Genomic DNA, 13728 nt, shown 5'->3' with positions numbered 1-13728 from the left:
CAAGGACCCAAGTGCCTCGCTATGCGAGGCTGCACATCATGTGCGCGCGCCTGCCAAGACCCCTAGGGCCTCGCTATGCGAGGCTGCCCATCATGTGCGTGCGCCTGCCGAGACTCCTAGGGCCTCGCTATGCGAGGCTGCCCACCGTGCGTATGCAGCCATCTCGTGTCAACACCTGCCTAGGCACCAAGGCTCTCGCCTGGTGAGACCCATCCCCGACCCTCGTGAGTGACGAAGTCACACATGGGTACTCGCCTAGGCTCCAAGGGTCTCGCCTTGGGAGACCCATCCCCGAGCCTCGTGAGTGCCCAATTCATGTATGGGTACTCGCCTGGGCACCAAGGGTCTCGTTTTGGGAGACCCATCCCCTAGCCTCGTACATGCCTATTTCAAGGTCTCATACATGGAAATAGGGTCAGGATAAAAGAAGTATGGTTCGACACTTACTAAAATATGAAGAAACCTAGAGAAGATATTTAGGTAAGCGGGACCACTAGGCATGAGATGAATGTACAAGCACGAGATGTACAACCCTGAAAAAGGGCAAAGGCAGGACTTTGACATCTGTGTCCTACAAGTAGTGGAGGTACTGGTTTGTACAGAGAGTGGAAGCACTACATGCATACCTCTGACTATGTACCAGGCCGACACCATAACCTTCTGCTCCACCATGACCTGTGCCACTACCCTGACAATGTAACTATGCATAATCTTGTCCCCTGGGACCACAATGTATGGGGAGTCATTAGAGCTCCAGTATAAATAGATCATCACCCCTCCAGAAAAGGGGTTGGAAAATTGATTGTATATTAAGGCTGTTAAGTAATATACAATTTTGACTCCATAGTAGTTCTGCATATTTACTCTTTCAAGTTGTCTCCATCTTCTTCTAAGATACCTTTGGCAATACAGTCTTAGTTTTCTAACCTTATATCATTGACGAGATTTCACCGTCAAAAGTTTGGCACCGTCTATGGGAAGAACAAGCATCAAGCCAACGTTCTTTCATCACTTCCAGAAAAGAGAGATGCCATGGCATTCACAACGCTTGCGACAGCTACAAGACGTTGAGGTTCACCTGAACGGAGAACGAATGAGGGCTTCCAGGAAAGACCCTCCTCCACCTGGGCATGGAGATAGGTCAGGGGAATGTCCTCCCCTAGGGGAGGAGAAAGAAGCATTGTCCCCGGCTATCCAGCCCGACGGAGGTTACTCAAAGCTGCCAGAGTGCCCACATCCCAGTCCCCGGTGGCATCAGGCTACCAAGACCCGGGTCCCTCGACGCACAGGCCAGGCAAGAGTCCCTGAGTATACTCGGTAAGTTCTGGCTCAAGGGCTCGCTTCTACAAGGATGAGATTCACGAGTTGCATAAAAAGGCTCGAAGGCTAGAAACCACGATAGAGAACATGCAGGAAGTCTTAAACGACCTCCTGCAAGGAAAGTCAAGCATACCCCTTCCTAAGCGTAAAGAGAAGGAGCGTGAAAAAGGGGAAAATACTGTCCCCGCAGACGATGGGAGAACCCGACTCTCCAGCAGTAAAACTCCCAAAACAAAGTACCATGAGAGACCTAGGCCGACGAAATGCCCCCAGGAGCAAAGGCGGAGGGAAGACGATGGTCGTAAGAATGAAGCAGAGGTCACCTCAAAAGAGGTGCTCCCTGGCCTAAGAGAAGAGCTCCATGGGAAGAGGTCAAAGTAAGAAACGCACCCCCCGCAGCTCCCCCAAGGAACACAACCAAGGCAAGGGATCAGCCTGAGAACCCGCAAGACTCCTTATGCAAAAAGAGGAGGGAACTAGACATCAAGATTATCACCCCACCTGGGGCACAGAGATGATGAAGAGTTTGACCATGATTCGCCCTTCACAAGGGAGATCCAGGCTGAGCAAATCCCCGCCAACCTCAGAGAGCCTCGCATGACTCCATACGAGGGTACTACGGACCCAAAGTATCACTTAGATTACTTCAATAACTTGATGAGGTTAAGATGGGTCAACAATAGAGAAAAATTTCATTTCTTTGTTGTTACACTTAAAGGTGTTGCATGCAAGTGGTTCAAAAGGTTAAGGCCAGGAACAATCAAATCATGGAAGCAATTCTCTGGTGAATTTCTTCAGCAGCACCATGCGGTCTGTGATTACGTTATGCCAATTACCAGCCTCGCTAACATAAAGAAAGGAGAAAATGAAAGTCTGAAGAACTATCCATAGGTTCAATATGGAAGCAACAAAGGTGGGGAGTTTAACCAAAGTGGAGCTCAAGATGGCTATTACAGCCGGAGTTCATCCAGGAAGCAAGTTATGAGGTAGCATGCTCAAAAGAGAAGTTTCAAATTTAGATGATTTCTTCGAAAGAGCACAGAAGTACATACGGGTGGAAGAGGGCCATAAGGACTCGCATGTTGAAGAAAGCGAACCTTCCTCCAGTTTCCCTACTACCGATACGTCTGAAGAGTCCATATAGAAGGGGATGTCATGCGAGAGGGGTCGCTGACCAAGTTTAAAATTGGACGAGGACCATCTAGCCATAAAAGTCCCGACACGAGGGGAGATCACCTCAAAAATCGTACAAGGGTCTCAAAGTAGGCGCTTGCAAAAAGGGTCTCAATGTAGATGCTCACAAAAAGGGTCTCAAAGTAGATGCTTGCATAAAGGGTCTCAAAGAAGGCGCTTTCCAAAAAAGGGTCTCAACGAAGACGCTTGCAAAAATAGTACTATGCCTACTGACGAGAATGACACTTCTCGCAACAAAATAATAAGCGCACGCAAAAATATATAAAAGGATAGCAAGAACCTAAAGGGTCAACGTATCCTTACAAGTGTTCAAGGTGCACCAACAGACACGACTCAGAAGAGGGGTTCCAAAGGGAACCTCTCACTGCCAAAAACTCGGTTTACAAGAAATTGCATAGGAATACCACCAGCGCATAGTAAGTGTAGCCCTATGATGAGTCTACAAGGACGCCTAAAGACCTCCTTATAGACTGGGGGCAAGTGTGAATGCCAAAAATTGACTAGAGCCATAGTCAACTCTCAAGAGAAAAATTGAGGGTTACCCTCATTACCCTCGGGAAAACCAGGCAACCTGAAGTCTTGCCCCACACGAGACCCATGTCTCATAGGAGGCCTTAGCGAAGGTTCCCAGAAAGACCCAAGTGCCTCGCTATGCGAGGCTGCCCACAATGCGCGCGCGTCTACCAAGGACCTAAGTGCCTCGCTATGCAAGGTTTCCCACCATGCGTGTGCGTCTACCAAGGACCCAAGTGCCTCGCTATGCGAGGTTGCCAACCATGTGCGCGCGTCTGCCAAGGACCCAAGTGCCTCGCTATGCGAGGCTACCCATCATGTGCACGCGCCTGCCGAGACCCCTAGGGCCTCGCTATGCGAGGCTGCCCATCGTGTGCGCGCGCCTGCCGAGACTCCTAGGGCCTCGCTATGCGAGGCTGCCCACTGTGCGTATGTAGCTGTCCCGTGTCAGCACCCACCTAGGCACTAAGGGTCTCGCCTGGTGAGACCCATCCCCGACCCTCGTGAGCGCCCAAGTCACACATGGGTACTCACCTAGGCTCCAAGGGTCTCACCTTGGGAGACCCATCCCCGAGCCTCGTGAGTGCCCAAGTCATGCATGGGTACTCGCCTGGGCACCAAGGGTCTCGCCTTGGGAAACCCATACCTTAGCCTCGCACATGCCTATTTCAAGGTCTCATACATGGAAATAGGGTTAGGATAAAAGAAGTATGGTTCAACACTTACTAAAATATGAAGAAACCTAGAGAAGATATTTAGGTAAGTGGGGCCACTAGGCAGGAGATGAATGTACAAGCACGGGATGTACAACCTTGAAAAAGGGCAAAGGCATGACTCTAACATCTGTGTCCTACAAGTAGTGGAGGTACGGGTTTGTACAGAGAGTGGAAGCACTGCATGCATACCTCTGACTATGTACCAGGCCGACACCATAACCTTCTGCTCCACCACGACCTGTGCCACTACCATGACAATGTAACTATGTACAATCTTGTCCCCTGGGACCACAATGTATGGGGAGTCATTAGAGCTCCAGTATAAATAGATCATCACCCCTCCAGAAAAGGGGTTGGAAAATTGATTGTATTCTAAGGCTGTTAAGTAATATACAATTTCGACTCCATAGTATTTCTGCATATTTACTCTTTCAAGTTGTCTCCATCTTCTTCTAAGATACCTTTGGCAATACAGTCTTAGTTTTCTAACCTTATATCGTTGACGAGATTTCACCGTCAACACTTTTAATTTCTTATATTGGAAAATGATTGCAGATTGAATCAAAAGATTCTACTGAGTATTTTTTGTCTTGGAAAGGAGCTATATATAGATACTGCAAGTCATGTTTTTGTTTTCTTTGCTTCAACTGCTAATCAGGTATGTGCTTTGGCACTCTTTGTAACATACCACTTTGTTTTATTTATTCTTTTACTTGATTTTTTATTTTTGTTCTATTATTTCATTTAGTTACTTATTAGTTTTATCCAAAAAAAATTAGTTGGCTTTAAAATTATACTGTTAGTATTGATATGTTATTTTGATTGCTAGTTCTTGGATGAATGACTTTAGATTCTATTTTTAATTGATTAAATATTATTTCATTAGTTTTACCTTGCTGTGGTCTCGTTGCTCTGCTCTTTTTAATATATAGATTTTCATGAGTAGTTTAGTTCATTGTTAAACTGGTTAGCCCATAAATGTTATGTCTTTTGCCTTATTCTTGAGAGGTAATGTACAATATAATATTTTGAGTTAGGTGGCTCTTCTATTTTGACAAAAGCATGAGATTGGTTAAGAAAACGTAGAACTCATGATGTTAATGCCTCTAAAAAAATAGCTAGGAATGTCCTGAGATCATGAAACTTAAAATTTTGTTGGCTCTTGTCTGGGTCCTAGATTTCTTGTCTCTATTGCATATAGTCTAGTAAAGCATGCCACCCTGTATGCACCAGTTTTTTCTGGCTGCATACTTGATATTTCTTTCTGTATGTAATGAATTAGATGCTAATTTTTTTAGCAACAATTATCTGGTGGGTTATAGTAGCAATATCAATTTTTAACTTCAAAATGTTTGATGAAAAAAGGTATTTTAAACACTGTTGGAACTGCAAAAAGAAATTCTGAAATTGATCTGAAATAATTCATTAAGATATTTCTGTTGACAGCCTACACAAGCCTGGTAATGTCCTCATAACTCATGGGAGAGCTTACATTAGTACATTTTCTTGATATGGTACCTGTCATGTAGATACAGAAAGTGAATGCACTTTATAAGATCCCTGGTCAGTAACTCAAATTCCTTTTTCTGAAAGCTTTCCAACTTTACTCCTTTGGCCTATTGTAGTCTTGGGTTATACAGATTTACAGACTTTGTGTTGTAAATTTTCTGTTTTATAATTTATAATTCTACTCTTAATCTGGGTCCTGGATTTTTCAATGATACTTCTTTTAGCCTTTATTTTTAATCTTAATACTTTTCTATAACAATGATGTTAACTGAACCATTGATGTTGTCCCCTGTTATACTTTCTTCTGCTCTTTTCTTTTGGCTATAGAGAAATTGTTTTGTTAAAAACACACGTGGAACATGTTTTAACTGCATTATTCTCTCCTCCAACAAACTGACTAAAAAAATTTGGAACTTCTAGTTCATTGAAAAATGATTTTTCCATTAGAAAAACTTATTCTTCTCTTTGTCACACTGCATTCTATGTTATTTTATTTATTTATTTATTTTCTGGAATTTGCCAGGGACACATGTTTCATACCAAAATCTTGCACCACATAATGTTGCATATATATATATTTATATATATTTCCTTTTCGAAATAGAACCTTTCATTTGAAGTCATATGGCTGGCTGTGCAATTTTATTATTATTATGTAAAATGTCACCTGCATTACTCTTATTTTACACCCTTACCATTGTTATCTTCAATTGATTGTATTATTTTCAACTTGTGGCAGAACAAGTTTTTTTGGTGATCAACCTGCCATTGATGTACTGACGAAGAAGAAAAATGCATTGCTTGGAGTGGCTACAAATGATGATGGAAAGCAAGTGGAGGAAGATGCTAGATATCCACCATGGGTGCAATGTTGCCTGAAATCTCATTATCTGGATAAATCTGATATTTGGGGAAGTCGACAGTATCGAATATTTGGCACTAGATTGGTGGTTATTAGGATAGATACTCATTGTCTTGTATGTTGGTTGGAAATTGTATAGCATGTTAGTTTTACCATGTGATTTAAGATTTATTGGTTTAAGTTTTCGGGTCTTTGTCTCCTGGGAGCTATAATATAATTTGATGACAGTGTTGAATGTTTTAAACTAATTTGTGGATTGTTAATACAATGTTGAATGCTTTTTACTTTTTGTTATTTGAAAATCAAGTTCATTTGATGATGCTAGTATATATTAGAAAACTAATTTTAATTATATAAATAAAAAATAAAAATAGAATAGAATAAATTAGTGTTATATAAATGAATATATAATGAGAATTTAAACTTATTTAAATATTAAAATAATATGAAAAATGTGTTATAATATCTATTACAATAACACTTTTTATAAGTAAAGAATTTTATTATGCAAACTTCATTATATAACACAAAAGCTGTGTTATACTAAAGTGTAGTATAACACAAATTTATAAGTATTGAAATGTGTTATATAGTCGACTATAAATAATATAATTAAACACTTATATATTTATGAAAATAACATAGAAAGTGAGTTATCGTTTACAGTATAATAACACATCTGTATAACAATGATAAAGTGTTATGTAAAGTACCCTGACCTACAATAACATAGTCGGTCTTAACACATCAAAAAATGTTATGGTATGTTTTGATAACACGTTTTTGGTGTTATTAAAAGCATTTTTTCATGTAGTGTGTATATATTATTTATGTCTTAATAATACAATTGCTTCAGTTTTATCATGTTTTTATTCTTTCTTGTTAACTAAAGTTTAGATGAGCTACATGTACCACGAGAATAATAAGACTACAAAAATAAGACCACAAAAACAAATCAATAATAACAAGAACAAATAATCAGAAGTAAGAAAGATACATGGCTAATGGATTTAGAATATTATCCCTATAGATCTATTTTGTATGAAAATCAATAGCAACTTTTAAGGAAACTTACTCAAGCAACAAATACAACCAACAAGAAATTAAAAGTCAGTACACCTCTAATTCAAAACAATCAATTTCTCACCACCATCACTACGTATCAACTAAAAAATTTAAGGAGATAATTAAGTATGTTCTCACATCAACATTAAGTTAATTCCACTCAACATAATCAATCATTGAAGCAAACCCAATCTAAAAACCTCAAGAGTTTATAGATTATATCAAACATCATATAGGAACAAATCACTGACCATTAAATAAACAATATGAAGCCAAAACCTGTTTCGTACATTTAACCCCAGAAATTTCATACAAAATTCTACATCCCTAATCTTATATCAACAAGTATTAAGCACAAAAGAAGTACTCTAATTCCCTAATCTTGGATCGACAAGTATTAAGCACAAGAGAAGAGATTAAAAACTCTAACACTCCATATTAATTTTGAAACTATTAAAAAATGAATGATGAAAAGTTATTATAAACAAGAGAGTATCATCAACTAATATGTGGCAGTAAAATTTCTATTTATGTACATTTCAATTCTAAAAGAATTCTAAATCCTAATTGAGTTCTTTCCTCTTAGAAAATAGTAATGCAAAAAAGATAAACATTTACTAGTTAAATTTCAATGCCATAACAATCTCAGACCTATCAGCCTATTAAAAAAGAAAAAGCTAAGCAACAGTGATTTTTCCACAAAACAAACACTTAAGTTCATAAATGAAAGAGCGAATATCAGAGAAGAAGAGAATACAACACTTACTTATAATGAGCTAAAAATAAGAGTAAGACTAACAAATTCATAGTAAACCATAACAGATCAATCAACTACCACTTAACTAACTGCCAACTTGCTTAATCAGCCAACTAACTAAGTTAAAGAATTTTCAATTTGGGCAAGTTTATATCATATGGTAGGAAAAGAATTTGTTATTACGATAGCTTACAATCTACTGACAAGACTTGGGCAAGTTTATATCATTGCACCCTATGTATACTTAAACTAATTTAAAGAGGAGAGAAAGTCTGGGAAGGGAGTTAGGTAGACAAAAGAGTGGAGAGAGAGAAAATTCAACACAGAGACAGATTATGCATAGAGAACAATTTAAACAATAAATATTTACAAAGGGAGCAAAGATCAAGACTTCAAAGTCAATTTATACACTTTTTTGCATAACTTAATATGAAACAACCACTCATTCATCGAAAATTAGAAATATTAAATGACACAAAGCACAAATTAAATGAACAATTATAATATCATTCTCTCCTGTTTAACTTAGTCCCTGTCATTGTATTATAATTTTACTTAATCAAGTTCTTCATTCCTTTATACAAAACAATAAGAGAAAGATATGTTTCTTTCCATCACTTTTATTTTCTATCAATCTTTATGTTTTGGCATCATCTTCGTTTTAACATCATATTATTTTTATTGACTTACTTTCTGATTAAAATTACCTCAATGAAAGGGCAAACTTAAATATATGTAGGCAGCGAAAGAAAATAATATGAAGTCACTCAATTTCTTAATTGAATAGAGATGAAATAAAAGCTCAACACCTTGAATTTTATCCAGACTAAGTGGAATTTCTTGAGCCAAAACTCGAGTCTCAAAGAAAATAAAGATGAGATCAAAAGCAAGAACAAACTCAGTAGGTCATTTCTTCAAATGCTGAGAGTAGATAAACCATATACATAAAAGAATTTCATGATTATAAATGAAGCATACATGTATGAAAATATTTCACCTTGAGTTTTCCAATTGCCTTCAAACTTAAGATCACTAGATCAGAGTCTAAGCGCATGCCTGCACAAAGAATTAAGAACAATGTCATCCTAAAAAACATTAAGAAAACTTTCAGCATCACAGATGTACTTACTTCAACAACCATGCAAAAGATAGAAATCAAAGCTAACTAAGTGTTTCTAAGTCATAATATAGTGGCCAAAGTTATAAATAAAAAGTGCAAAAAGTAAGAATTAAGAATTCATCCACCAAGAATGAGACAAATTAAAAGCATAACTAACATGAGAGGGACAGGTATATGTCTAAACATTCACAAAGTTTTTTTTACCAAAACAAGCATGTTCATATGAAATGAAATAGACAAATGCTCAAAAGCAGAAATGCAACTAGGTTGAAGGGCCACTAATAAATGCAATGTTAAAGCGTCAAAAACATAAAAGAGAAACAATAGCTCCACCACTTGAACCTCATACATGAAAAACTCCTTGTACCGTAGTTGCAATTAATGCTAAATGAAAAATAGAATTGAGTGCCAATAGAATTGGCCTAATATATTCAAATGGAGTAAGCAAGCAATCACTAGAGTACCCCTGTGACAATGGTTTTATAGTTATTATGTGAAGAAAAAGTTCTTTCTCAACCATCAGTGTAGTTCAAGGGAAAGACACTGTAACTAGTACTAGTAGTTACTTAAAGGCAATAACAAAAAATGAGAACGCCTAAACATATAGTTCATCATAAATTGTGTCAATGGTTTTCCTCACTAACTGTAATTAAGAAACATGCAACAACAAGGAAGAGTACCCTATTATTGTGCATTTAGTAATCTATCGAATGTGTTTGATGGTGTTTCAGGGACGAAACCTGAACTCCAATTGTCTCCCTCCTCTGTCTCGCTCTCGGCCAACAAGCCCAGTCCCACGCTCGACCCCGCACACTACCGGACTTGTAATGATGAAATCAGAGACCAAATAATATAGATTAGAGAAATGGTATCAAACCAGAGAATAGGTAAAGTTAAACATATATACATAAATACATAAACATAAAATACACACATAAAATAAAAGCCAGATTCCCTGTCTTTTATTTCTGTTTTGGTCTGTTTTGATGGAGTTTTCCTTCTTTACTTGTATTTTTCTTAAGTAATAATACAAGTAGTTTTGTTTCAAAAAAAAAAATTATGCTGCACCAATTTGTAAACAATATATTACGGAGATCATTTGAAACTCAATAAAAAAAAGGTATATGACGTAGTATTTTTTTAGCGACTAACCATTTCAATGTCAGAAAAACCTGGGTTGCCCAGTGTTAGGCTCCTGAAATTCTCCTCACACCAATGCTCCACATACATCACAAAAGTGAAGTAGGAGCCACAAATCTATACACACATGTTAATGAAATTAACACATGCCTACAACCAAACAAGGTCAAAAGGCCACCAGAAGTACAGGAAGAAAAATTTAAGAAGAGTATGAAAGCATCGAAACTCACAACTGCGGACTTTGCAACTGCAAGATAATCAATAAAAAGCCAAAACACCTGGGAACATAAACTTGTCAGAAAATGAGAAAGAAAGCAACAAAGTATCACATATATGTTGGTTTTTATAGATCAAATTAGAGATTATACACAGCGGAACAACAATCAAAATTGTTAATTTAATCCCACAAGATTTCTAGATCTACTTCTTCACATGCAGATATATTGAATCAAAGACATGAATAGAAAATTACCTCAGGTCCTTCTTTGCTGCTATCTTTTTGTATGGCAAAAATCTTTAAGATCTCACACCAAAATATTCCAAAATGTTCTCAGCACACAAAGAACGAGTGTGGGCTCACTATACAAAATAATAGGCAAAATCTATTTATCAGATGTTCTCAACACATGAGATCTGATAAAGTTTGGACCTAAGTTTGTGAAGAACAGTGACCTATGCTTGTATCACTGTTCTCTTTTTCTTAGAGAGATTTCACGATATTTTTCTATCCCTGAAAGTTAGGTTCTGAAAAAACTGATATCCTATATTTAATATATCCAATATATTAAAAATAAAATATTAGTTATTTTAAACAATTTGAAAATAACTAATCAGTTATCAGATTATGTTTAAATAATAATATTTTAATCATATTACAATATCTCATTATTTATTTAATATTTAAATAACTAAAATTGTGGAACCAAGAAACTACTCAGAGTCTCTTATGCGTGTAGCACAGTGACTGTGCACTATGCTACACGTGTACCACATGCCAGGGATGGCATGTGATTTTTCCCAATTTTTTTTCTTATTATTTAAATACCGAAAATCCCAAAAATAAATTAATTCAAAATTAATTATATATTTTTTAAATCAAATAATTAATTAATTCTCAATTAATTAATTACACATAATTATACAATAATTATGTTTGATGCATAGAAAAATATTTTACTTATCAAATAAGTCATTTTGCCCATTTTTGTATTTACCTTTGTCAGTGTTTGTTTGAGCCATTTCGGGGACCATGGACCTATAACATTAAGTTCCAATAAATTGAAACTAAATAATTAAACTCTTTAATTATAATAGTTAATTTATTAATTCTGATATTTTTCCACTATAAATTCATAATTGCACTCTTTATGTTATAGATATACTTTTTACAGAAATCTTATCTTAAGTCGTCCATTGATATAACCATCTTACAATAGTTCAACCCTCTAATTAATTAGTTCATAAATTAGAATAGAAGAATTACCATTTTACCTTTCTAATTTACTTCTTATTCCTTAAGTACCATTAATTCACTAGTGAATAATTAATCTATTATAGATTTGAGCTCAAAATCATTCAGTTCCAGAATTAACCCTTAAGGGAACTAATATACGATCCGTTAGGAAAGATTCAATTCTGTGTTGTTGGTACATGTTCCCAGCCATCCATGATATTAAATCTCCAAAACAAAAGTCATTAGCCTCATTATATTAAGAGACCTTAACGAATGAATCAAAAGATTTAATAAACATGAACAGGAGTTCATGAACACTCAAGATTTAGGTTGATCTATAAATGAGCATCAGTTATGATATGAATTACAAGTCTTTATTGTTAAATGGTTTTTGGATAAAGACTTTTATTCATATTGGTCCATGTCATATATAATCATATTATATAAAGCACCTTTACCGAGATGTCTTGCCACATCAATAATCCGAATCTAGATTATTTGCATCAACATGATACTCAGCAAACTGTACTTACAACCCCAATTAAAGAATTCCATAACTTTAATTTGTTGTTGTTGACTATTTTTATTCATTTATGTGATCTTAATTCTCTCGTACTAATACAAGATCACATCCTCAATAATGAATATGAAAATTTTCTGATATTTACAAAATTATTCAAACAATAATTTAATATTCTAAACATAATAATAAACCATTGTATTTATTTATTTACAGAAATAACAAATGCCTTTTACATGATTTTAGGACACACTCCTAACAATCTCCCACTTGTACTTTAAAGCAAGTGAGGCATTTCTCTCAATCCCATATTACGTACATGACCCTCGATTTCATGAACGGGTTTGCCAGGTTGTGTTCTAATGCGATTTTCAGAATGGACACATCTCCTCTATGTACAATTTCTCTGACCAAGTGGTATTTGCGCACTATATGCTTTCCCCTCTTGTGGCTTCTTGGTTCTTTAGAATTAGCCACTACTCCACTGTTGTCACAGTAAAGTACATGTGGTTTCTCCACTTCTAGAACCACTTCCAGATCTGTGTAGAACTTTTTCAGCCAAACTGCTTCTTTAGCTGCTTCACAAGCTGCTATGTATTCAGCTTCCATGGTTGAATCAGCTATATTGGATTGCTTAATGCTTCTCCAGACAACTGCTCCACCACCAAGAGTGAATACTAACCCAGAAGTAGACTTTCTACTATCCTTGTCAGATTGAAAATCTAAGTCAGTGTATCCAGTAGGTTCGAGGTCACCACCCGAATATACTAGCATATAATCTCTCGTTCTCCTGAGATACTTGAGAATATGTTTCACCGCAATCCAGTGTTCCAAACCTGGATTTGATTGATAACGACTGACAATCCCTACTGCATAACATATGTCAGGTCTAGTACATAACATCGCATACATTAGGCTCCCTATAGCTGATGCATAGGGATACTTTCTCATATCCTCTTGCTCTTGTGGTGTCTTTGGACACTGATCTTTGCAAAGAGTAATTCCATGTCTGGTCGGCAATTGACCCTTTTTGGATATCTCCATTGAGAATCTTTCAAGCACTTTATCAATATAATTTTCTTGTGAAAGTGCTAGGAGCTTGTTCTTTCTATCTCTTAGAATTTTAATGCCTAGAACATAGCTCGCTTCTCCCAATCTTTCATTTGGAATTTGTTAGCCAACCATTTCTTTACATTTGATAATGTCTCTACATCATTTCCAATGAGTAGGATATCATCAACATAACGAACTAAGAAAACCACAACTTTCCCTTTGATGTATTTATAAACACATGCTTCATCAACATTTTGTTCGAAACCATATGTTTTAATAGTTTCATCAAATGTTAAGTTCCAAGATCTTCATGCTTGTTTCAATCCATATATGGATTTCAACAACTTGCATACCTTTTGATCTTGATCCTTCTTAATAAACCCTTCTGGTTGTTCCATATAAATGGTTTCATCAAGGTGGCCATACAGAAAGGTTGTCTTGACGTCCATTTGTCATATCTCGTAATCATAGATGGCAGCTATGGATAAAAGTATGCGAATGGACTT

General features: G+C 36.4%; 1 protein-coding gene across 2 annotated transcripts; it reads left to right on the top strand.

Moving 5' to 3' along the window:
* Window positions 1–4293: 4293 nt before the first annotated feature.
* Window positions 4294–6401, top strand: LOC133829204 (protection of telomeres protein 1b-like). Of its 2 annotated transcripts, XR_009891614.1 has the most exons (3): window positions 4294–4401; window positions 5190–5306; window positions 5992–6401. XR_009891614.1 is itself a non-coding variant. In XM_062259066.1 (2 exons), the coding sequence occupies exons 1-2, from the start codon at window positions 4367–4369 to the stop codon at window positions 6251–6253; spliced, it is 297 nt and encodes a 98-aa protein (XP_062115050.1). In that variant the 5' UTR covers window positions 4294–4366; the 3' UTR covers window positions 6254–6401. The 2 variants fall into 2 exon arrangements, 1 of the variants encoding a protein (XP_062115050.1); XM_062259066.1 differs by lacking the exon at window positions 5190–5306.
* Window positions 6402–13728: the final 7327 nt, after the last annotated feature.

This window comes from Humulus lupulus, chromosome 4 (assembly GCF_963169125.1).
Source record: "Humulus lupulus chromosome 4, drHumLupu1.1, whole genome shotgun sequence".
NCBI lineage: Eukaryota > Viridiplantae > Streptophyta > Magnoliopsida > Rosales > Cannabaceae > Humulus > Humulus lupulus.
Note: the sequence above shows the minus strand (reverse complement) of the source record. Positions and strands in the feature narration are given on the sequence as shown.

Excerpts from the sequence above, each read along its gene's own strand:
- LOC133829204 (XM_062259066.1), top strand. The coding sequence starts at position 4,367 with ATGTTTTTGTTTTCTTTGCTTCAACTGCTAATCAG. Across the intron at positions 4,402-5,991 it reads TTGCTTCAACTGCTAATCAG|AACAAGTTTTTTTGGTGATC; the intron begins GTATGTGCTTTG and ends AACTTGTGGCAG.